Source organism: Ahaetulla prasina, chromosome 1 (genome assembly GCF_028640845.1).
Source record: "Ahaetulla prasina isolate Xishuangbanna chromosome 1, ASM2864084v1, whole genome shotgun sequence".
In the NCBI taxonomy this organism is placed as follows: domain Eukaryota; kingdom Metazoa; phylum Chordata; class Lepidosauria; order Squamata; family Colubridae; genus Ahaetulla; species Ahaetulla prasina.
In genome coordinates this window covers 333,139,824-333,165,912 of record NC_080539.1, presented here as the reverse complement: position 1 = coordinate 333,165,912, position 26,089 = coordinate 333,139,824, and the positions used below count along the sequence as shown (strand labels likewise).

Here is a 26,089-nt window from a genome sequence, read left to right as displayed (position 1 = left end):
GCCACCCCAATCACTTAAGACTCTGGGTAGCAAAGAAGTCAAAATAGAAATAGTAATAGCCAAATAGAAACAGTACTGTGTGTCCAAAAGAAATGCTCATAATAATTTGAGATGAACATCCAATGATTTTAACAGTCTTGTGGAATGTGAGGAGGGAAGGATTGAACATACCTCTTGAGAAAGCATGTTCTAGGGCAGGGGTCTCCAACCTTGGCAACTTTAAGCCTGGCGGACTTCAACTCCCAGAATTCCCCAGCCAGCTTTGCTGGGGAATTCTGGGAGTTGAAGTCCGCCAGGCTTAAAGTTGCCAAGGTTGGAGACACTGTTCTAGGGAGTGCACACACTACACAGGAGAAGGTTGGCCACCTAGCCCAACCCCCATGCACTTCTCACGGGTAAAGAATAGTTTACAGACCTTCTCTTGATGTTCAGACCAGAGTGACAGATTCGATTCTGGTAAGGCTGTGCCTGATATAACCCAGAACTACACAATAATGAATTTTAAAGGTGATAAATAGCACTTAGAATTGGACTCAGATGTTTACTTGGAGCCTGTGCAGCAGTCTCAGAATTTGTGCTGTTTTGCAGAAATGGGCTTAGCCCTCCAGCATTCTGGTTACTCCATTCTGCACAGTTGCAGATTCCGAGTCATGCTCAAGAGCACCCTAACTTACATTACTTATAGTAGCCCTGTTGAAGGCAGGAGTCACCATCTATCCCTAAGGTATGGGTATGGTAGACTAGAGGAAATCATAATTGGTGCATCAGCTGGGCAAAGATTTTCCTGGCACAGGTTTGACCTACTGCTTGTATGGAAACCTGAATCCAAAAGGACCATCAAGTACATGAACTCACTTCTTAAGGGACAGTGCTACTCATCCAAAGTAACTTCTAGGAATGGTGTTACAACATGCTCTAATGGTGGCCAGACAACTTTATCCTGGAAGGTTGTAATTTGAGCATGTTTCATGCCATCCAGTTCTTGACATCTTCAGTTTCAACAGCATTTATGGCACAAGATGGAATAGGAAGGTACCCTCCACCCCCAACTACTAGATATTTTCCAAATACCTTTATACTACTGGAATAACCAAATGCTGGAGTTTTTCTTCATAATAATTACCAGCTGGAACCATCCAACAAGCTGGGAGCAAAACTAGCTTAAAGGTTACCTCAACTTTCATTTCTTGCAGGTGATACAAAATGTAGATCAATAACATGTTGCTAATGCTGTTAAATAGTAAATGTTGCAAAGTAGACTAGCAGAACCAAAACACACACACTTGCTCACTTATGTTCTAACAAAAATTATCAACCAATGCTTAATGTTTTTAATGTCTTTAATGTTGTTTTTATCCCTTGTTTGAGACGGTACCAGCAGTGGGATTCAAGTCATTTAACAACCGGTTCTCTACCCTAATGATTTCTTCCAACAACCAATTTGCCAAACTGCTCAGAAAGTTAACAACCGGTTCTCCCGAAGTGGTGCAAACTGGCTGAATCCCACCACTGGACGGTACTGAATGCTAAATATTAGGAATACAGATATAGGAGCCTCTATAGTTGACTACCATTTTCTCAACAACCTTCCACAAAAAAGAGGTAGGGAAGAAGTTGTCAACATTGGCTAAATCAAGGAAGGACCTTTTCAAGTTATCAAGATTAGTGTTAGGTACTACCTTCTTCAAAAAATTTTTTTTAAAAAAACAAAATCCTCTATTGTTCTTTTGCTATGAAAACATTGTACTTCATTTGAGGGGAGTTGTTTCAAATTTCCATTTTCTAAAGTTTTCTAAATTTGTTTTGTTCAACAGATTTCAGTGACACATTCTAAAGACTTTGTTGGTTATTCATGCTGATGAATTTTTGGATTTTGTGATCTATTTTCTGATAGGGGATATTTCTTTTAAGTTAGAGCTATTATTATAGTTTTGAGTGATCCCACAAGTGTTCTAGAGAAATTTGATTTTCTTGACTTACCATTTCAGCTTTTCATTTTAACTAAGAATTAACTTAACAAAACACAATTATGACTGTGTTGGGCTACCTTAACAATGTTCTTCTGTGTAAGGTAAATTTAATGATGTTATCAAAAGTACAGCTCTACTTAAAATTAAAACTTTGGGGCAACTGCAGAGTTATCCTCCAAATCTCTTAAAGAAAGACTTAGTAAATTTTTCAGATATGCAGCTCCTGCAAAAAAAAAAAAATCAAAATAAAATAAAAGACAACCCTAATTCAAACAAATCTCACAAGATTTCAGTAAATGAAATTTCACATGAGAATCTTGAAATTTCAAAGACCTAAAACAAAATGTGACAAGTTGTTGCCATCCATGCTTGTAGAACATCTTTGGGATTATTTCAGATTTTAATGTTTGAATAGTAATACTAGTAATAATGATGATTAAGATTAGTGGGCTGTGGATGCTGTTGTGTTTTGAAAGATGGGTACGATATTTATCACTCCTGTCTCAATACCCTACAAAGCAGTGCATGGTCAGCAAAACCAGCCAAAAGGCTGAGCTTGTCCTGAGAAGAGAATTCCCATATTATTTTATGCTTCCATTGCCTAGGAAATGCCTGATTCAGTTCAGAGTCATGTATTAGCTTCCATTAATGCCTTTGGCTTCTGTCTTTCAGGCTCGACCAGTAAGTGCATGTTCCTTCCTACGTCGTGTGTGCTGTGCAGCTTTACCCCTTCAGCTGCTGCTGTTGCTTCTGCTACTCCTTGCTTTTCTGCTCCCGCTAGCAGAGGAGACACACAGTTGCAAGCTCACCAACAACTTTGCACACTCCTTCAACTTAATGCTGAGACACGACCGCCCACCACCAATTTAAGTTCTCCTTGCCTGCAGTGCAGCTAAGTTGACTGATTCCATTTTTCCCAGCGGTTCCCCCCCCTCACACCCTCGCAGATCTTTATCTTGTATAAGTCTTTCAAGAATCATGGCAACTGCTAAGGAGTCCATTTAAACTGGAAATTTGGTTAAATGACCGCCATTATCCAATGTACGCTCAGGCTGGAGAAATGAAGTATTCATATTTAGAGCTAAATTACATTTTTAAAATATATGACTATATTTATATTGTATATATGATTTTTATATATATGTATGCTTATCAAAAATGTCCTGACATTGGTGGATTTTCAACAAATCCTACTCTTTATTTGAGTATGTCTTTGTTGAAAAATAGTTTGTGTTAAGCACAAAAATAAAAAGAATAATATAAGAAGGTATGAAAAATGACTTACCACCCAAAGATAGCAGCAGCCATGTGCCATTCTCCTTCCTGTGTTTTTACATACATCACACTTAAGATTGCCATCTGATTGAAAAAAGGTAACTGATTAATTGCATTAGCCAGTTAACTTCTTATTGAATTTATATAGTATGCACAATCCAGATGTGGATTTTCTACTCAACCCTTCCCATTGATCACCATGGCTAATGTTAATAGGATATTCATCTGACAAAATACAGATGTATTTGAAGCCCTGTATCAGAAGATACACAGCTAAACTGGAGAAGACCTTAACTTATATCCTGGGAAGGGAATGAGGGATGCCTCTTAAGATGCCACTTGCCTCTGTAGATTTTTTATGCGCCTGTATCAGAAACAGTATATTTTTTTTAAAAAAATCTACTGTTCAGTTAATTGTAATTGATTACTGTTAAAGGGAGGCCCATAACATTTTACATGCAAAGGATTCCAGTTGCCATCTATAGCAGGGGTCTCCAACCTTGTCAACTTTAAGCCTGGCGGACTTCAACTCCCAGAATTCCCCAGCCAGCTTGCTGGCTGGGGAGTTCTGGGAGTTGAAGTCCGCCAGGCTTAAAGTTGACAAGGTTGGAGACCCCTGATCTATAGCAGTTAGTTTGAATCTCTAGAGATTTGCTACAGAAAACATTGCACTAAATGGTCCAGTGGTCTGAATAAATGTGTCGCTGCTTCCTATTTCCCCATATTCATTAGTTAATGTTGTCACCCTACAGATCATGTGTCTTGCATTGTGGCTGTTGCCAATATCCTCATCTCACATTTTTTTATGTGTTCACCTTACTAGCAGAAAGGAGAAGCCACTGGGGGGTTGCCCTTTGGATCCCACCATGATATATTTTAAATCACATCTCATTATACTTAATGCTGAAATATTGTGAAAATAACAAAATTAACAAGGGATTCCTTGTTAAAGTCCCTTGTTAATGTTATATGATACAAATATACTTAGAAATACAGAAGCATACAGTCATAATTTTTTAAAAAAAATACTTTGGAGCAACCATTCTCTCTCAGCCCAACCCATCTCATACCCCTGCTCATATTCCCCAAGGGCAAATATTAATGGCATAAAACCCTCTGATCTAGGGGTGGCATATAGTCAGCATAATTAATAATTATTGACAATCTTATTTGTCCCATCAGTTTATCTGATCTCTTTTATACAAGCTGTAAGTGATGAGACATAGATTCACATCAGTGAAACGGTTCACACTGCAGAGACAACGTGATTGATTCCACCAAAGCTGAAGTGAATCATGACCCATATTGCCTCAAAAAACCATTTGGGTGATCTTCTACCGCATTGGTCAGTTGGGAGGAGAAGATTCTTCCCACATTTTTCTCAATAGGACAGTTCCCAGGATGGGCAATTTTTGGATTGCCCACATTGTACGTCAGAACTTCCTGGCCTGGAAGACCTCAGTGTGGGGGTTCTGGCAAATAGTTTGGATAAGACAAGCACCATGTACTAGTGTTGCAGAGAAGACATCACTTACCTCCTTGAAACTACATGCAAAAAAATAATAATCTGGCAGACCATCAACCTGGGCTCCAGATTGACTGCTCATTACAATCAATCACAGTATTCACTGAAATAGCCATACCAAGAAGCTTTTGAGCAGTATAGTTGGAGAAAACTCTTTTCAGTCTTTTCCTGTAGCACTCCCACAAGGAGCTTCTCTCAGCCTTCTACCACAGACAAAGTTCTAAAGGACAGGGGTCTCCAACCTTGGCAACTTGACGACTTGTGGACTTCACGTCCCAGAATTCCTCAGCCAGCATGCACTGCTAAGGAATGTGCATGCTGGCTGAGGAATTCTGGGAGTTGAAGTCCACAAGTTGTCAAGTTGCCAAGGTTGGAGACCCCCGCTATAGGAGATTGCTGAAAGGTGGTACACAATATGGTGGGGTAAACCAACATGGTTGCTTTACTCTTAGAACCATTAGGATCACATTGCTTTCCAAAGGTGCTTTATGACAGGGGTCTCCAACCTTGGTCCCTTTAAGACTTGTGGACTTCAACTCCCAGAGTTCCTCAGCCAGTTTCTTAAAGGGACCAAGGTTGGAGACCCCTGCTTTATGAAAATCACTGTTGAAGTCAAACCTTTACATAGCTCTACTTTCTCCATGTTGTGGAAAGAAATGCCAATATAACTACATGTTGCATGAAAAAGGATTTATGTTTGTTTATTCTCAATTTCATACTATTCAGCTAGATTGGATGACTTGGAATGCTCCTAAATAGTAAACAGGCATTTAAAATATGTATTTGATTGTTCCCTTATCATAGTTAAATCAGAGTTGGCAACATTGTAGTTCAGATAGAATCGTATAATGTGCTTTTAAATGTTCTGCCAAAAGGAAGAGAAGTCAACTATAGTTTTATGGTGTGTGTACTTTAGCTGGGTCCACACATCATGCTAAATCATAGTGTGGTTTTCTCTGGTTTTTAGTTTACCATGTAAATCATGGTTTGTGGCTTGGCACAATTGGTTTGTTCAAACAGCATTGTTAAAAAATTAAACAGCCATGATTTTCTGCACGGTCAGTTTCTATAAATAATCAGCTTCCTGTTCCAGTTAGATAACCGAATAGAGGACCCATTAAGGACTTCTTAAATCATACAAAATATTAAATGTGGTTGAATATGGTACGGATAGTGCAGCTGGAACCCTGAGCCCTAATATGAATCTGCAAAGGCACTCCATTATATCCAGGAGATACATAAAAAGAAGGGTGGGTGGACAGAATAGAGGAGAGGGGCGATGGGGGGAGGAAAATTGGCCAGCACAAAAGTATAGTCCTGAGATGCTCTCATAAAATGATTCCATTAGTTCAAAATGTGGCTGCTAGCTTTCCAACAATTCAGTGGACCTCTGCCTTTCCCAATAACATGACAGATGTGTAGAGGTTAATGTTTTATCTCACAGATGTGAAAAGCTTCATCTGCCAATTTCTATACATCAAGTAGAGGAGTACAAGAGAAGACTGGGCTAATTTGTGTTTATTTTATTTGTACTTCCCCCTTTATTATTTTTATAAATAACGCAAGTTGAACATACTGTATTTTTCTGAGTATAAAACACACTTTTCCCCCCACAAAAGAGAGTGAAAATTTGGGTGCGTCTTATACATCAAGTGTAGTCCCACCTTTCGGCCTCTGCGCATCCTCTCAAATGGAGCCTCTCAAACAGAGAGCTTCTCAAACAGCCTTCAAAAGGTCCGTTTGAGAGGCTGCCTTTGCAAAGAGAAGCTCCTTTGCAAATGGAACTTTTGGAGCTTCTGGAGGCTGCAAATGCAGCCTCTCAAACAGAGAGCCTCTCAAGCAGATTTTTTTTTCTTATTTTCCTCCCCTCAAAATAAGATGCATCTTATAATCTGAAAAATACTCCTCCTCCCTCCTATTTTCCTGACAACAACCACCCAGTGAGGTGAGCTGAGCTGAGCGTGACTGGCCCAAAGTCACCCAGTTGCCTTTCATGCCTAAAGTGGGACTAGAATTTATGCCTTCCTGGTTTCTAGTCTGAAGACTTAATCACTGACAAAACTTTTTCCAGCTCTAGGCAAGACTCTGTTTTCAGGGTCATAGGGTAGGTTGTGTCAGACTACAGACTGATATAATTGGCAAGATGCAAAATTACACCTGCAAAACAATGTTAGCCTTCTAACCTGTTGCCAATATTACTCCAAGAAAAAAAATCCTTCTGCAGTTTGAGTTGCTCCCCCAACCCCTATCCCCCCAGAGCATGAAAAAAATGTCTTGTGCACAATTGTGCAACAGATCCAAAGTCTCCCTACTTGTCTCTGTAAGTTTCCTAGAGTCCAGAAAGCAAAAGTATGATTTCTCTCCCAACTACAGCTAAAAGTCAGATCACAAAGAAGCAGCTAATTGAATGTAGGAAAAATTGTGTCCACCTGACTTCAACCCTAATTCAAGGAAGAAGCTAATTTACCTCTTACTGCCGATGTTTCAGTAATTCCCTAGGTAACACAGCTATTGCAGTGAATGTTTTGCTTAATGTATTATGTGGTTTGCAAACCATGATTTCTGGTTTACTATGTTGGCCAAAGCTATTTATGTTTTATTCAGTACACCACAACTGTGGCTTAGTATATGTGAGTTCTCAGCTGATGTCCCACACACATCTTTTAGTAAGGTTTTCTGCAAAGGAAAGTCCCAGATATTCATATTATGGGATTGTATGGATCTCCTGTGGAAAATAATGGTTGCATTCTGTGAATATGTGCCATCAAAGGCCATCTGGGGAGGGAAAAAAAGCCTTATATGGCTCTCCCTCCCCTTTGTACAAAGCTTGTGTTTGCAAGAAGACTCACTGTATCCATTGTTAGCAACAACAACAACAAGACCAGCTGCAGCACATTCAGTCCGAAGGCTTAGAGTCTAGCAAAAGGGGTATTACTAGTTCATTCGGCAATTCCAATCCTTTACCTTAAATAAGAAATAAGTATTGAAATGCAGGAGCCCACTGAAAAATGGGAATTGGCCACTCTTCAGTGCACATTAATCTATAATATCTCTTACAGCCTGTTACTCTTTGGAAGGATTATTATTATTGGAGGTAGACTTGGATAGATTATTATTATTAGAGGTAGACCTGAACTTAGACATCATTCAAATGAGTTCAGGTATTTTTCTCTCCAATTTTGCATGGAGATGCATTTCTCCTTTATAACTCAGAATATTTATGGAGATAATATTGCATTTCCTGAAGTTCCATGGAATGCAAACATATGAAAGCTGAAAAGCAATGTTTGTATCTGATTTGTTATTTGCCATTTAATCTATGTTTGGAATGCTAAATCCTTTTCCAGGATGCCTGCTAGTTGAATAAGCAAACTGCATGAACAATCCGATATAACAACTGATTCCAGTCTTGGGAACAACAAAAGAGAAAAATGTCATTCTGCTTCATATCCATGTATGGTTCCAGTCAGCTATTCTGACTTTATTAAATATTAGTGAGGCCAAAAGTTAGAGTGAAGAAATTGTGCTTTCCTCTATGAAAACACTCTGAAACAACATACTGTAGTTTGGCTTGCATGTTCAGGAAGGTTGACAAATGTCCTCTTGACATTTTTATTAACCATTCTCTCTTATTAACTACATAGTTGGTAAATGTTGGTCCATACCACCAGGGGGTGCCAGGTTGCCTATCTGTGACAGGAGATTCCTCTCTGCTTCTCCACCGTTTGTATTCCTGTCTAGCCCGTCATTTTGACATAGAAGCAAGTTAGTTACGGACTGCATGCATGCCTCAATTTTTTATTCTGTATAATGTCTGGCTTAGTACTTTTCTGACTTTGGCTGACATTGAAAAAACAAGCTGTGTTTGATTTGATTAGTAGTTGGATAGGAGACTACCAAGGTTGTGAACTAGACTGTGAAGTCAGAAACATTCTGGGTGAAAGCAATTGCAAACCATTTCCGTATTGCTGTAAAGAAGCATACATTCATAACGTCATCAGGAGTTGAACTCAACTGAAAGGGGGCTTTGTATATCTACATCCCTCTGGCATACCAACTCACAGAACTTAAAGGCTAATTCAGCTGTTATAAGACAAGGCTTTGGGCAGTAACATTATTTTTCTGTGAAAATGCTTTTTGCTTTTTTCATAAATTTCATCAAGTCTCACTCAGATCTGCATAATACTCCCTGTGCACCTGCTAAAGTGGAAGATATTACACTTATCATTGTTTATAGCAGTGAGACCAGCATTAAAGATTAAACTTCCCCTTTTAAGTTATTAAAATAAACTTTTCTTCAGTGCCAAACAATACGTTTTGAGCGTGCATGTGTCGAAATGAATCTGACCTGCACAAATGCACAGATGGACCTTATTAAATCATGGTTTCATTATCTGTGGTTTTATGTATCTGTTAAAAAGAGATCAGACTTCAGTGGTAACATTTTTCACATACCTGTGGTTTGGGACCGTTTTCTAAAACTATGCATATAGCATGCAAGATCATGGGCAAACTTTTGTGTGTGCAGAAAGTATATTTTTTTCAAGGCCTCATTACCTGCAGCATCATTATCCACAGTTGCTAAACTGGATTTGACTCTTGAAAATTTCCCAGTAGAAAGAGGGAATCCCATTATTTCCTCCACCTATGCCAGTAGCACATTACCCCAAAATCAGCTGCCTTTCTTACTTTAATTTCCACATTAAACTGGTAAGGCATCAAGGTGCCACAGCTTTTTGAAATTCTGGTCCTTCCCCCGCCCCACTCCCAAATTTCTTAAAAGAAAATTCAGATGTCCTTACTTGGTTTTGGACTTTTTAACACTGTGGATTAAGAGCAACAGCTGTTCTGCACATAAGCTGCTTCAAATGATTTAAGCAGAGGACTGAAGATTAGAATCCAGAGCTCTGAAGCTGCTGAAATGCACATCACTTTATTGCATTACGCCAGTATATTTTGATGTTCAACTTCATTCATGTCTGCTTGTTTAAAATCTAGATATGGTTGGCCTTCTAGTCACATTAGTTGTTAGTTATTAACACACACACCCCTCTGTTGATTAGCGTGTCATTTTCAATATTGCTAAGACTGACTTCCATTTATTGCTTTACTCCTGCAGAATTAAATCTACATTTTAAAAGTTAGCTGTAATGTGTATATTGTAAATGGAATATGCAAATAGATCAACTGTTTCTCTACCATGCTTCTACAGTATAAAATTTGAAAAGGCTTCTGCTACTATCTTAATTTTGGAGAGGTGAAAAAAAATCTATTTTTCAAGCCACCTTGCTCTTTTTAAAATGAGCCTTCATTTTGTTTAATTTAAAACTTACATGTTTACTAAATAATTACCAGATGTTCCTGAAGGGTAAGGTTTACCCTTAAAACATAGGATTTGATCTGTACTTTGAACAGCATCCTCATAATTGTATGTTGGATTCACAAGACAAGCAACCTATTGTTAATCTCTGTATATCAATCAAAAGGGCCAACACCCATCACATATTTATGTCAATTACTTCTTATAAGCAGCTGCATATTACTGGTGAAGGTTACAATCCAAAGAAAAAAATAGGTGCAAGACTTTAACAGGAATATCAGAAGTGAAAGCCATACAACTGAAAGCAGCTAAAAAGAAGGCAGTGATTCTTCTTATATATCCAAGTATTCATTTTGCCCCATTTCTGTTTTTACCATACAAGGCTTTTTACAGAATTTTGGAATCAGTATTAAAAATAATGCTAACAATGTATTTTTTTTCTTGTTATTAAAAATTCTCACCCTTTTTTTCTTAAAAAAGTAGAGCCAGATTTGTATCAGAGAACTTAATATTGGAACTAAAACACAAGGGTGTTTGGTTTGCTGAATATGTTTAGTACATTCTGAGCCAGGTTATCAGAAGAACGTTGAGCTCACAGGCCTTTTAAACAACAACAACAACAAAAACCCCACTTTCTGCTTACATGAAGTTATTTTTCATTATAGCAATTTAATTCAGGTGGAACAAAGTCACATTGCTGCTGCTAATATTTGGAAAATAGAAACACTTGCCTATCTATTGTAAATGAAGGGATCTATTAGTGTAAAGGTATCAAACTGGCGGTCCACGGGCCAGATGCGTCTTGCACAGGCCACGCCCATCTCCGGCTCTGTGAATGGGAAAAACATCACGAACATCACACAATGGCCAAGTGACGCAGCGGGTTTGACACCCGTGTATTAGTAGAACCCATGTACCTTCTATCTAATTCTGCTAGAAATGACCTCATTTTCATGGTTGTTGTACCATTTAATTATAGGATGGAGAGACTTTTTGGGTAGATAAAGGTGATGTTTGCAGCTTGTTGCCTTTGCTGTAACGAAGTCTTTACTGCAAGAGATTATGTTTACAAGCAAAATCTTCTTCAGCCAGGTCTTCTTCAAAAATTTTATTCCAACACATACTCCCTAATTATCATATCCAGAAGGCACAAAGATGTAGAGGCTAAATCAATATCTCTGAAGCAAGCTCATAGAATTGCTCAGTAGAGATTCACCAGGGTTTTGTTTCTGGTGGAGAACAAATAATTATCCCTCATATGATTGCTTTTCCAAGCTCCATGAAACTGGTCTCTAATGTTCATTGTTGTTGCAAACTGTTTCAACTCTCTGTTGATTCTTTTGAGCTTCAACCTCAGTTTCTGAAAGCTGAATTTGAGATTTCCTGTGAGTTGCTGGAAATCTATGAATAATATCCCATATAGGAATCTTCACACAAAAGGATCTTTATCCCAAATGAAAAAAGCAATCACTGTGCTAGCTGCCTGGAGTAACAAGAATTTATAACAAGCTTTTTATAAGCCGTGGACAAATGGTTTTATTCCATTCTCCTCATTTCTTACCTTTGGAGCCTGTACCCACAGATTTACTAATCTAAGCATACCATATGTCAACTCCAATAAGATTTAAACACTGCAGGCTTTGGAGTGGTCTGCAAACACACATATCTCTTTGCTCTGTAAACATAATTTAATGTTACTGGGATCTCTATATAATAGCAAGTGTGATAATTGTACTGTTTTTAAAATGGTAACATTCCACTCCTCTATAATTTTTGCATGCAGCTTTTAGCAAGAACAAAGAGGGAATGCTTTCTAGGAAAGAAGAAAAGGTGCTTACTCAAATTTCCAGTTCTGCTAATGCCTTTGTTTATGAAAGAACATTACATTCTCATATGTTCATATATATTTTTTGTCTTAGAATCTAACTGGATGTGATCTTTTTGTTATATCAGTTTTGCTTCCTGATGTTTTAATCTGAATACTGTATCACTCTGAACTTAATATGGATGCTAAAGGTTTTATGCAAAAATTATCAGGGATCTTCGCTCAAATGTATACAGCAAACTGGTTGCTTTGTTTAGTTTTGTTTAGGGGTTTTTTTTCCTTACCCTTTACTCATTTACATTATGGATGTTCTGTACATGTAAACTTTTTAAAAAATTAAAATAATTTGAATGGCTTCAAAGAATCATGAAATAAATTTCATGATATATGATGTATGAATGTATAATATGAAATATGATTTGAAGATTTGGGTTACAATTTCCTCCTTAATTTTGCAACATTGCATCCACGATTGGCATTCTAAGATATAACAGCTTAGAAGCAATCACAGAGAATTAGCCATTCATTTTAGAACCTAGTCTAAAGTTTTCCATTTGCAAAACATCTCGAATAGGTGTGGAGGAGAAATTAATGCGAGTTACTTTAATGCAAACTAATATAATTATATTTTTCTAGCAAATATGTAAATGAAAGACAAATATTCTTTGAAATGTGTAATTCCCTAAATTTTGAAAAGCAAGTTGTCAGTAAGAATGCATATTGTTAAAAATTTTTTATAAAAATGCATATATTTAGAAAAATAATGTATAAAATGTGTCCAATCAGGGCAAAACAGTTCAGTATAGAACAGAGGTCTCCAACCTTGGCAACTTTAAGCCCGGAGGACTTCAACTCCCCACCCAGCAAAGCTGGCTGGGGCATTCTGGGAGTTAAAGTTGTCAAGGTTAGAGATCCCTGGTATAGAATGTAGATCTTTAAAGTCACACAGCTAAATTATGCCATTAATCTTTTTTATTGTATCTGATGAAATTTTGTCTAAAATTAGTCTTCTGGATATGCTTTATGATACCATAAGCAACTTCAGTGCTTTCAGATCATGTATTATGTGTCTAACACAGAATCTTACAGGAGATCCAGATGATTCTGTTTTCTGCTTGCAACCCTCTTTATTGCTCTACAATTCCTTCCCCCCCCCCCATTTACTATCGAAACTGTTGAGGAGAGAAAGGTGGAATAAGTATTCAAAGCTATTTAATAGCAGTAGTCCATCTGGAAGCACTTATGATTGTTTTAGGTACATCAGTTAAACATAATTACCGCTCAGGACTTTCTGAATTTAATGAATGTGGAACATCCGTGGATGCAATTATGAATAGGACTGTAAATTCTAAAACTCTGAGACCTGTGTGAACATCTCATGTATTGCGCTATAGTACCCATCAAAGTAACCAACAAACCATATATCAATGTTAATCTCAAGGCACAGACCACTGTCCCAGTGGTGGGATTCTACCGGTTTGGACCAGTTCGGGCACACCGTTAGCACCGACTTTCAGCCATGAGTGAACTGGGAGTCGGGCTGTTCTCCAAAGCACCTGAGGGTAGAACAAGAAGCAATGGGTGGAAACTGATCAAAGAAAGAAGCAACTTAGAACTAAGGAGAAATTTCCTGACAGTTAGAATAATTAATAAGTGGAACGACTTGCCTTCAGAAGTTGTGAATGCTCCAACACTGGAAATTTTTAAGAAAATGTTGGATAACCATCTGACTGAGATGGTGTAGGGTTTCCTGCCTGGGCAGGGGGTTGGACTAGAAGGCCTCCAAGGTCCCTTCCAACTCTGTTGTTATGTTATGTTATGTTATGACTTTGAAGTGGGCCCACCCGGCCACCCCTGTGTTATACTCACCTATATTTTTGTTTCCCAAATCCAGCTTATCAGTGCTGCAGAGTGGATTGCCGTGCCTCAGCTGTTTTTCTTGCCAGCTGTAATGCAGAAAGTGACTTTTCTTCTTCTGCATTGTATGCGTCAGGCACGTGTGTGCTTAGCGAACCGGTTGTTAAACCGGTAGGATCCCACCCCTGCACTGTCCCATGCTCTTTTAGGGAATCTTTTAACAGGAACTGCCCAATATACAGTAAAATAACTTCATGTTAAACTTAAGTAGCTCAAGTTAAGATTGGCAACTCTGAAGCTGAAGCCAAATCACATGTGTTGCTCACCATTAGTATTTTTATTGTAATAAGAAGTAACATTCTGTTTCTTTCTCTCTCTTACTATCAAGTGCAAATCTAATGCCCAGGGAAACTTTTCCATGTATAGTAATGGGATTATACCACTGAAAGGAAAGGAAAAACGCAGGAAGGTTATCATTATTTGTCCCAGAATGAAAATAGTGTGTCTGTATAGGCTTTCATAATTTATAATTAAACTGATAATGCTTTCTTTGTTTTTCTGCTTCCAGGCAGAACTGGAAACTACTCCAGTCAGACTTTGTGGTCACTTGTTGCCAAATATTATAGATAATAATGAGCTAGAAGAGCCAACAGGTTAGACTTGATTTAAAACAGCCTCCCATATTTCTTGAACACATTAAACTACATTGTAAACTATAAGAAAAAAAGAATACAAGAATAAGATCTTGTATTGTTTCCCAGACAAATTGTTTTCCTAACCCAGATCTTTTTTTTAAGCTCTCTAGAGTCCTGAAAAATCTTGCTCAACATGCCTCTGGCATCTTGACTTGGAGATGCCAGCATATCACCCAAAAAAATTATAATACCTAGGCCCTTCCGAGTCATCAGCATTACAAGTAACATCCAGATAATTAGTGTAACCTTGTAGATCTGCTCTGTCTTTGCTTTCTACTTTTCTGAAAAATGAACTCTGCACATAATCCCACTGCAAAAAGGTTCTAAAGGAGTTGTTTGAATCATTGGGCATTTCTGGAGCCCCTTCACACCCAACAACAGTTCTCAGAGTGCCTTGGTTGTTGCAAGTTGGTTTCATTTTCTAGTATTGAAGATGCATTGCACAAATCAGATTGCTGGTCTGGAGTTTTCGGCGTAAATCAAGGTTCAGTAAAACAATCCAGATGGTGGAAGGAAGCATTCATATTCCCTCTCTTACCTCAAGAGAGAGGCAAGAAGATGCCCTGGGATATCGGGCAAACTGTCTGTTCTGTGCCCATTACCAACATTTTAATCTTGAGTCAACTTATTCAACATACATACTATAAAGCTCACTTTCTCTCTACTGTCATAGGATATAGTTTTGAAATGCATTTGTAGAAAATTAGGCTCATTTTAATGAACCCAGATTTCTGCCTCATTTCCTCTACATGTGCAAATTTATCGCCATTTATACCTGCACTACTTAATTTTGTGAAGCAAGCCTTTTCCTTCCATCTCTGGCTTTCTAAATAAAAATGCAGACCAGCCTGATTTCTTCTTCAAAACCTGTTGTGCACTTTTCTTCTAAAAAGAAATAATAATCCTCTGTAGCTGCATTTAATAAAACTGGTATTTTTGTACATGGCTTACCTACTGTATGTTTGGGAATTGTAAAAATGCATTTATTTTTATTTCAATAAATACCTGACGGTTTGTTATTCAAGTATTATCTTTTGTTCAAAAAAAGGATATTGTGTACAGTGTATGAACAGATCCAAAACTATCCCAAGAGTGCTAATCTGGTTGGCAGCCGTGGATAAGAAGCCTTTGCAGAAATTCAATTAGCAGGTCAAGTATACCCAGGCCTAGACTGAAAAATACTGAATATCTAGACTAGAGCTTTTGTGAAAATTGCAATCAGTGGGCAGTTGCAGAATTTGCTACATTCCAAATCATTAAGTCCGATGACCGCTCCAGTTTTCCTAAAAGCAAAGGGTGAAATTTCAGGAAATGAATCGGAAACAATACCTATAAACCAGCATTGTCCTACCTCAAAAATGCTGTTAGTCCAATTTCAAATAAATTAGAGGAATGCCTGCACTCTTCAGTATCAGGGAACATCGGGATGAGGAAATCTAATGCTGATGTAAAAGTAGCACAAAATCTCTACACAGAAGACCCCTTTGTGAACCTCGAAAGCATTAAGCATTAGAATAGGACTGCTTCCCTTTTACTTGGACTTGGCAAAACCCTTAGGAAAGACTCTTCAGCAAACTTTAAGCCCCCTCCTCACGGACCTGCAGCAAGTTAAAGAACACAAGTACAGAGGAAGGTAAATGGGGCATTTGTCAAAATAAAAAATGGGATCGGGGTGAAATCTAAAAATTTCTCTACCAGTTCTGTGGGCGTGGCTTAATTGGTGGACGTGGCTTTGTGGTTAGATGACTGGGTGGGCATGGCCAATAACAATAAATAATAAAAATGATAAAGTATACAAAACAATAAGAGGTACCAAAAACCAACTTTCACACAATACAACACAACTGACACATACAGAATGTAAAAGCAGCTGCACCTCACCCAAAATGGCCCCTGCAACAAGCAGGAACCTCACACACCCACAAAAAGCTCAAAAACCAACTTTCACACTTTACACACATACACAACACAACTGACTCTCTCTCTCTCACACACACACACACACACAATGCCACATACAGCTTTATGAGATTTTGTGTGTTTGTGTAGTTAGAGTGAAACGCTACAGAAACACACCAAATCTCAGAAAGCTGCACGAATATTTTATTATTTTATTTTATTTATATTTTTAGATAGAAGCAATTAAATTTAAAACTTCCTTTTAAATTTAGACATAGCAATTTAAAGTTAATTGCTATGTCTAAAAAAAACACTCTTAAAAGAAATCCAATTAACTATTTTTTTAAAGCTCTCCATCCCCCCAGTTACTTACCCAATTCAAGGGACAGGGCAGGCAAATTGAGTTGCTCACCGATGAAATGGATTGCAGGCAGGCAGATTCAGTTGCTAGCTAATGCAATTGATTGCAACAGCCAAAGCAAAGCAAGGCAGGAGTGAGCCCAAAAGAAGCAGCAAGTAAGCAAGTGGGGACCGGACGATTGGGTGGGCATGGGCGGGGGGTGGGGTTGAGCAGGGATTTTTGCTACTGGTTCTCCAAACTACCCGCTCCCATCACTACCGGATCGCACGATCCGGTCCGAACCAGGTGCATTTCACCCTTGGATGTGACCCTCCAAGAGTCTGAATGAGGCCTTGGGCTTTTAAGTTTATTCGGAAATCATCTGGAATTGTGAGCAGCAAACCAACCATTTATCTGTTGCTTTTCTCTGTGCTGGATGAGTAACATGTTAATTGCCTGTTGACAGAATTTGTACTATACTCGTTTCAGAAGTTACAGTACCTTTTGGATGCACTTTCCTTACTCAAATTATTTCCTCGTTTTCTTTCAAATGCAGCAGCGTGAGACACGAACTAGCAACCATTGTTTAAATCTGCAATGCAGAGAAAAAAAAGGATAACAGGATTAACGTGCATCCTGCCTTTTCCCACATGTTTTGCTGTACCATTGAGTCATCTTGTCCAATTAAAAAACTGAGTGATTCTAGCAGTTTACATGAGAGATTGCCCACCTAACCATCTTTATGTCAGTTATGAAGTGTGAATGCCAAACAAATTGAGAGTAAAACACAAAGTATAATAATGAAAATTGGCCACACCTAGAGAACCAGCTTATAAGTAATTCCTTGGGCAAGTGAGAGTGAACATTCTTCTTTAATTCTGATAGCTAGACACCCACATGGAATTCCTCCTAAAATGCTTCACCCTTTCATTTATTGAACATTTGAGCCTGTTATTTCCATACTTTTGATACCTGACCACAGTTCATTATTGAGCCCAAAGACAAACTTCATCAAAACAAGATGTATGCCTACAGTCCATCTACATCTATCTACATGTATACACACACAAACACACACACACACACACACACGGCCTATCTATCTATGCCAGGCAAATAATAATATATAATTCTTTATAAACTTTAAAAAAAAATGCCATGCATTTCCCCTTTAACTGCACAATGGCAGAGTTAAATTTGCTTCTTGGTACATGTTTTCCCTTCTGCCTGGTCAAGACTCTAAGATTCACAGTTACAATACTGATGTTTTTGGAGTTCCATATGGCTAATTGCCTTTGTGCCAACTTCACTGGACATTCTCTAGTAAAACTTAGTCCCAGATAAATGTACCTAGAATTCCAGTCTGCCTGGATGTTGTCACACTCATGAATTGTGGATAAATGGGGAGGAAAGTGGAAACTCTACATTCTACCTAATAGTAATTAAATCATGCATATTTCTTAGATGGTGATTTAATCTTGCAAAGTACATTTCTACCATTCTATACAGAGAATAACTGATCAGTACTATTTTACCTGCAAGACATTATCAGCATACAGTTGTTCCTGGTTAGGCAAAGTCTTGTTTGAGTTAAACTCAGCTCTGGCTATTTCTCACAAAAATCCTCCTACAGCATCTTTTTTGTGGAGGGCCAACCCATGGCCATCACTGAGATCAAGTAGTTATAGTTCAGTTCATGGTAGACTGAGCTGTTTCTTAGAGCTAAGAATGTTCAGTTCCTACTGTCATTTCTTATTAATTTAGCTGTAGTAGCCAAGGTAAATCAAAATGTCAGAATAGTATTTTGCTGTCTACTTTGTCCTGTGGATTTTTGCCTTGATTGTAGAACTGGGAAGAGATCTGAAAAAGAAAACCATTAAACGTAGTGCAAACTTTGCCAATATAGTCTGCTCACTGCACATCAGAGGTGGGTATTCAGCAGGTTCTACCAGTTCTGGAGAACCGGTAGTGGAAATTTTAAGTAGTTTGGAGAACCGGTAAATACCACCTCTGACTGGCCCCACCCCGATCTATTCTCTGCCTCCCGAGTCTCAGCTGATCGGGAGGAAATGGGGATTTTGCAATAACCTTCCCCTGGAGTGGGGAAGGAATGGGGATTTTACAGTATCCTTCCCCTGCCATGCCCACCAAGCCATGCCATGCCATGCCACACCCACCAAGCCACACCCACAAAACTGGTAGTAAAATTTTTTGAATCCCACCACTGCTGCACATCTCTATTAAACTGAACTGTTTGAATCAGGGGTATTCCTCAAAAGAAGTCCATACTTCCTGAAATCCAGGGTAATGCATGACGACCAGGGCTATTTTTACACCACCCATATTTTCATTCTACAATCCCTCCATAAATCCTGCAGTACTTTCTTTACCTGCCAGGGGTGTCGCTAACAAAGCGGGACAAGGTACGCAAGCACTTTTGCTATATGCCTGCTTCGTGACACTGCTGCAGGGCAGGGCTTACACCATGACAGCCCAGTACACACTCAGATATTGTCAAAGGGTATCTTGTTCTTTGCTTCTTGGCAGAGAACAGGCAGGCAGGCAGGCAGGCAAGCTGGCCATCCACCTTGTTTTCTGTCCGTAATTGCCAATTCTCAGCCAAAAGCAGACCAATTCAAGCCCGCAGATGCCGGCCTGTTCTTTTCCAGCAAGAAATAACTAAATTGCCTTTTTTTCTCCCCTGACCTTTCTTTGATTCTTTTAAAAAAAAAAAATCTGGGAATGGAGTTCTGTGAATTGATTTCACTGGCGATACTCTAGCAAGAAAATCCCTCCCTTGTCTGCTCGTGTTTGTTTTCACGGTGTATGTGTTTTGGGGAGGGAGGGGGAGGCTTGGATGCCCAGAAACCAGATGCCAGAACAATGAGGTTCTTGTTTGCATGAGTGGGAATGCTATCTGGGTTTTTATTGGCCATACCTTTTTGCTTTTGCAGAGTCTTACTTGTACCCACTGCTTCACACACAGCAGTGAGGACTAAGCAGGAAAAACCATGCAATCCTGTCAACCAGTTGTTTGTGAGGGTGGGGAGGAGAGCCATAGGGTTAATTAAAAGTATTCCTTCGTTCACAGATCCTCATAAATTATCAGTTTATTACTAATTGTCTTGTGGAGTTACATGAACACTGTAGATTCCTGGTCCAATAAGGCCTTGGTGGCAGTGGGGATGGAGGTGGTAGGTGAGAAGGGCAGATCTCTCTCTCTCTCCCTCCCTCCCTCCCTCCCGCCTTCCTCCCCTCTCTCTAGAACAGGGGTCTCCAACCTTGGCAACTTTAAGCCTGTCGGACTCCAACTCCCAGGATTTCCCAGCCAACTTTGCTGGCTGGGGAATTCTGGAAGTTGGAGTCCGACAGGCTTAAAGTTGCCAAGGTTGGAGACCCCTGCTCCAGAACACTTCTACCTGGGCTGAAGCATGAAAACATTCACCACATCTAAGCTGACTTACCATATAAGACTTAAGGCAGGCAACCAGTTTTAGGCCCATGTCTTGTGCACTAGTCATATAATTTATCAAGCCTCTGGATTTCTTTCTCAAAATGGAATTTCTTTGAAAGAGTGGTTTTGAGTGCTGAAACTTTTGCGTGCGTCCTTCCAATCTGTCCAAAAGGTACCTTCACTGCTAATTCTAGGCAAGTGGATTGAATGGGGGGCGGGGGGGGAGGCACGTTTGCCAAAGAGGGCGGCTCCTAATGAATGCTTCCCCTCTATGTTGACTGGCAGCCATAAGGGTTGGTGCTGTTCCTACTGCAGTGATGCTCAGAATCATGTAGCGCTGGCCACCTGATCGTAGCTGGAGTGGAGGGAGTTAATAGATGCATTTTCCAGGAAACATTTAAGGTGGAGAAGTTAGAGCCTCCCACCCTTTAATCTTTGTTTATTTCTCGTGATTCTGCACAGAGGAAAAACTCTGCTTCCAATGGTAGAAAAAGCCGTTCCAAGAAAAACCTATCTTACTGACAAAGAATGAAACTGAAATCTCATCCAGTTTCCCTGTCAAATTTGTGGCATTACCAAGGCTTGTAATATAATCCTCAGCAAATACACCAAACAGATGGTATCAGCTGGACTGCACTCTATCGGCTGTAGACCTTTTCGTACAGCTCCCTCAGTGGAAGCTTTGTTCATAAATTGTTCTAATGGGCTGTTTAATTTTTTTTCCAAGAGTGTGCATGTACTTCATCAGAATAATGTGGGAGAGATGTGGTTAACAGTATCTATAAATATGTATTATTCCCATCTGCTGTGCATTACAACTGCAACTAAGCATTTCATGCCTCATTTTTTTCCCTTTACTGTACAAGCAAATAAAAGGAGAACTAATCTTTTAGCTGACTGTTTCCTGATTGGCAGTTTTAACACATAAATAATATAAGAGTATAGCTGAATATATTTTTTTTCCAACGGATCCCCTAAAGGCTTTTAGTTGAACCAAAGAAAGTCTTCGTGAACTTTCAAAGTCACTTTCTCCCCTTCCTTCCCTTCAACTATTGATGATATATTTTAAAAAAAGAAAACAAAAGATGATGGATGATCTGCCCAACCTGTGGGGACTTCCTGGCTTCCAAAGAGATAACACAATGAAATGAAAATGGAGACGGGCAGCAGATCCTAGATGGGAAGCATTTGCCATCTGGGGAACATTTGGAAGCTACCTAAATGGTGTTACACTTCTCATCAGCAGTTTTATTACTATTGACTTTGAGATACTTTATCATGATGGAAGAGCTTAAGTATGGCAAGTGCAGATTGTGACAAGCAGTTGTTATTTTCCAGACTTTAAAAGTTCTTGACATCCACTAAGTATAGCCATTGTAAATCAAATAGAGGATACATTCTTTAGATCATTGTTTCTCAACCTTGGCAGCTTTAAGGTGGGTGGACTTCAACTCCCAAAATTCCCCAGCCAGTCTGGAGAATTCTGGAAGTTGAAGTCCACTCATCTTAAAGTTGTCAAGGTTGAGAAACATTGCGTTAGAACAGGGGTGTGAAACTCGCATTGTCAGGGCAGCATCACGTGAAGTATTGTGACTTTTTTCCTGTTCACTAAACTGAGCGTGGGTGTGGCCAGCAACTGATGCATCTGGCCCACAAACTGCAAGTTTGACAGCCCTGCTTTAGAGCCTATAAAACCTAGTGAATTTGATAACCTACCAAAAACCTTCTGGGATATTAAATAGATATGACATTGATCATATGTCATACATCTTGTGGATAGCAATAGCAATAGACTTATATACCACTTTATAGTGCTTTTACAGCCCTCTCTAAGCGGTTTACAGAGTCAGCATATTGCTCCCAGCAGTCTGGGTCCTCATTTTACCTACCTTGGAAGGATGAAAGGCTGAGTCAGCCACGAGCCTGGTGAGATTTGAACTGCTGAACTGCAGCTAGCAGTCAGCTGAAGTAGCCTGCAGTACTGCACTCTAACCACTGCACCACCTCGGCTCTTCGGCCAATGCGCCACCTCGGCGCATTTCTCAAGAGACAACTAAAATCATTTTTGAAAATATATTTGATATCAGTATGATAGCTCCCAATAACCAGGCATACATTGTTCTCCATGGGAGAACAAAACACCTGTAGAACATGTACATAGCATAAATTTTATGACTTAATTTTTCATCTTCTTTCAGGTTGTTTCTTGTCTCTACTGGGAAACATGTCTTTTAAAGATGGTGCCTGTTGAAATCTCATAAACCAAAGAATTGACTGAATGCATGTCAGTAATCAGTGCCTCTTTAAACTCCTTGCCCTTTTCCAGGGATGTCTGCAGAATAAGATTAAAAAATAATAAAGATGGCAGCAACGATGGCACAATCAAAACTCCACCCATTTTGAAATGCACACTGCCTTTTCCCATAGTTAAATTTTACAAAACAGTGTAACATATGGATTAATTTATAAAGATACTTAGCCCTGCAAATTATGCCTCAATATCACTGTCTCTGAATGCAGGCAGATACTTTTTTTTTATTTTTAATTTATATCCCGCCCTTCTCCGAAGACTCAGAGCGGCTTACATTGTGTTAAGCAATAGTCTTCATCCATTTGTATATTAAATACAAAGTCAACTTTTATTGCCCCCAACAATCTGGGTCCTCATTTTACCTACCTTATAAAGGATGGAAGGCTGAGTCAACCTTGGGCCTGGTGGGACTTGAACTTGCAGTAATTGCAAGCAGCTGTGTTAATAACAGACTGCTTAGTCTGTTGAGCCACCAGAGGTACTAATTGTTGGGGGGGGATACATATCTTTCTCTACCATCACTCATTTCAATTTTAAAAGAATCTGCAGGACTAAAAGCAAAATAGTTGTAATGCAAAGCCTAAAAGGTGCAAACAAAAATGAGACAGGAAAACAAAACAAGGTTCCAAAGCCAAAAGATGACCCAAATAACTTGAAAATGGGAAAACTGAATCCACAGTCAAGAGAAATTGGTTTAAAAGGGGGGGAAAAAACCAAATCTCTCAAATTTCACTCACAAATCCAATGGAGGGGAAAAAAATCCAGAAAAAAACCCTGCCATGATGCTTCAGCATCAATCCCTGAGCTTTCAAATCAAATTGCCCACATCAGGTGCAGACAGCTGGACAGTCTAGTGCTCAGCTCGAATTGAAAACGTATTTTCACTTAGTTGAGTCTTTATTAGACTGCCTGATAGCAAAAATTGTCTGGGTGGATTGCAAGATTAAAAGGTAAATGCATAAAGTTAAGCCATAATAGGCATACCATGTGATTGCATCATGAATGGTTTCGTTTTATTTTCCAAGGGGAAGTCTGCTTGTGACCTACATCAGAGCCCCGGTACGAGACAGGCTGTTTAATAGGAACACTTTCCCTTCTCTTTTTTCAAAAGGCATTGTTGGGCAAATTATGAACCACTGACTTTTTATATGCTTTCTTTGCATCTGAGTCATAAAACATTGAGATTGATGATGATGTGAATAAAACATTAAAAGCTTTCACACTCCTGTTGTCTAAATCTGGGCTTCCCAAACTCCATAAATGTTCATAGCTCCGTAATTTGTCAGAAATATTCACCTGCCTAGAAATGTGATGCAGGTAGATAACAACATCTGAAGCAAGTATTTGAAGCAAGAAGGAGAGGCTAATGGTGGGGAGGCATTCTGATCAATGTCTATTTTGTTATTAGTTATATTACAATAGCAGCTATTTTAGGCTGAGCAAGACCCTGTAGCAGTCATTATATTACTGCATTCAGCACATTACGTTACTCATGCACTCAGGCAACTAAAATGATTAAAGGTCTGAAGTCTAAAGCATATGAAGAGCGGTTGAGGGATTTGTGTTTAGCTAGCATAGAGAAAAGAAGGACTAGGTGGGACATGATAGCACAGTTCCAATATCTGAGGGACTGCCACAAAGAAGAGGGGGTCAATTTATTTTCCAAAGCACCAGAGGACAAGAGAAGAAATAATGGATGGAAACTAATCAAGGAGAGAAGCAACCTGGAATTAAGGAGAAACTTCCTAATAATGAGGACAATTACCCAGTGGAACAGCTTTGCCTTCAGAAGTTGTGGGTGCTTCATCACTAGGGGTTTTTTAAGAAAAGACTGGGCAGCCACCTGTCTGAAATGATATAGGATCTCCTGCTTGAGCAGGGGCCTGGAGTAGAAGACCTCCAAGGTCCCTTCCAACTCTATTCTGATTCTGATGTAGTATTTTACAAGCCTAAGCAGGTCCCATGGATATGAAACCACATCTGGTTAGGCATGGATCAATCCATTTGGAGAATTTATAGTTGAGTATTTTATAAAGAAGAGGGCAGTTGTTTTCCCCATCCATCCATTTATTCAACCAACTTAACGACTGCAGTGATTCACTTAACAGCTGTGGTAAGATGGGGCAAAACTCACTTAACAGATGTCTCACTTAGCCACAGAGATGTTGCTCAGTTGTGGTCGTAAATCAAGGACTACCTATAAGTATTCCTGTGTGATAGGGCTTCATATGCTATTTTTCATGTTCAGCAATATTAAATGATGAGTCATGTGCTAGTTTAGTATCGTGCAGCTTGCAAGTGGACCTGGCAGTGCCTGATCTGCTGTCACTGATAATACCCACATGAGATTAGAGTTATGGGTTCTCTCCCCCTCTCCTCCTTTTATATTATTGTACAAATGAAGTGCAGCATGTATGAAATCTCTCTAGGCCATCTGTGGCAGTAATTCATTTAGCTGCAGCTTACAGAAGAGATATTTCCCAACACAATTAGAACTGAAGGGGAACAGAGAAGGAGGGGGGATAGAATTTAATGTGGGGAGAAGATCTGTGACCCATGTACTATTTATACACACATACGGACGAGTGTGTGCGTATATGTGACTTGATCCATAAGAACTGACTACTAACTGTGTCTGTGTATCTGTTGTCATTTTTGATGGATCAAGTGCCTGACATGCAAGCATAGCAACTAGATAAATGTATTTTATAAACATTTAACTTTGATACACTGGAGCAAGTTGTAACAGTGGAAGTGGGAGGAGGGGGAAGGGGAAGGGGGGGTCTGGCTAAAATTGAAATGAAACAGGCATTCCGGCTCCTCTGAAATTGTTTAACTTGGAGGAAATGTTCCTGGAGATAACTTGGAAGCACAAGAGGAAGTTTCTCTTCATACCCAACAAAGCACTTCTGATGATGCTCAAAATTTTCCCTTTCTTCATCATCTGTTCTCTTCTAAGTGCCAGATCTTATTTGCATTAGACCAGACAAGCCTTCCAGCCAAGTCAACAGCAGGCACTTGGCTTTGGGCTTTCCAATGAAATAAACACACCCGAGTTTATGTCTTTAAAAGAAGCATGTCCAAATGTAGGCTTTGGGTGTTTTGTTTTATTTATTTATTTTTAAAAAAATAAACACTCTTTGTCTTGCTTCAGATCATCCACAGTAAATATTTATGCAACATGTGGCCATGATGGGAGAACTGGTAAGCGGTCAGATAGTTAAATGAGAATGCAAAGGGAACAGATGGATATTACAGCAGCTGGCTAAACTCCAGAGCTACCTGCTTATGGGCCTGTAGAGTAACCTCTGAAAAGAGGTTTCATGGGAACTTGCAGTAAACATTTTCATTAGAACAGTCAACGGTGCAGAGATTTATAGATTCTCTGTCAGCCATCTTTCCAGGGGCTTATAGAACCTATAAGATTGGAGTAATTTAAATCCAGGGCACCAAATGAAAGCACTTCAAAGTGGAAGAGTGCTTGAAAAATGGCAAGTTGGGTAGTGCAAGAGGAGCTTCCTTAACATGGAGAATTCCACAAAGCACAAGCACTGAGAAAGTGCCTCTTTTGGTCTTCATTTGATGTGATGAAAGCATTTGGAAGCAGAATGGGACAAT

General features: G+C 39.2%; 1 protein-coding gene across 8 annotated transcripts in view; it reads left to right on the top strand.

Annotated features, from left to right (window-relative positions):
- The window catches only part of SYNE3 (spectrin repeat containing nuclear envelope family member 3), a 117,811-nt gene that overhangs the window by 71,962 nt on the left and 19,760 nt on the right, over positions 1-26,089 (top strand). For 6 of the 8 annotated variants that reach the window (XM_058162632.1, XM_058162626.1, XM_058162625.1 and 3 more), the window contains one exon: positions 2,643-15,486. The exons of 1 other annotated variant lie outside the window; for it this stretch is intronic. In XM_058162632.1, coding sequence (XP_058018615.1) covers positions 2,643-2,840 — 198 coding nt within the window. In that variant the 3' untranslated portion in view covers positions 2,841-15,486. Of the gene's footprint in view, positions 1-1,814; positions 1,875-2,642; positions 15,487-26,089 lie in introns of those variants that run through there. One more of the 8 variants, XM_058162627.1, reaches the window with a different exon arrangement.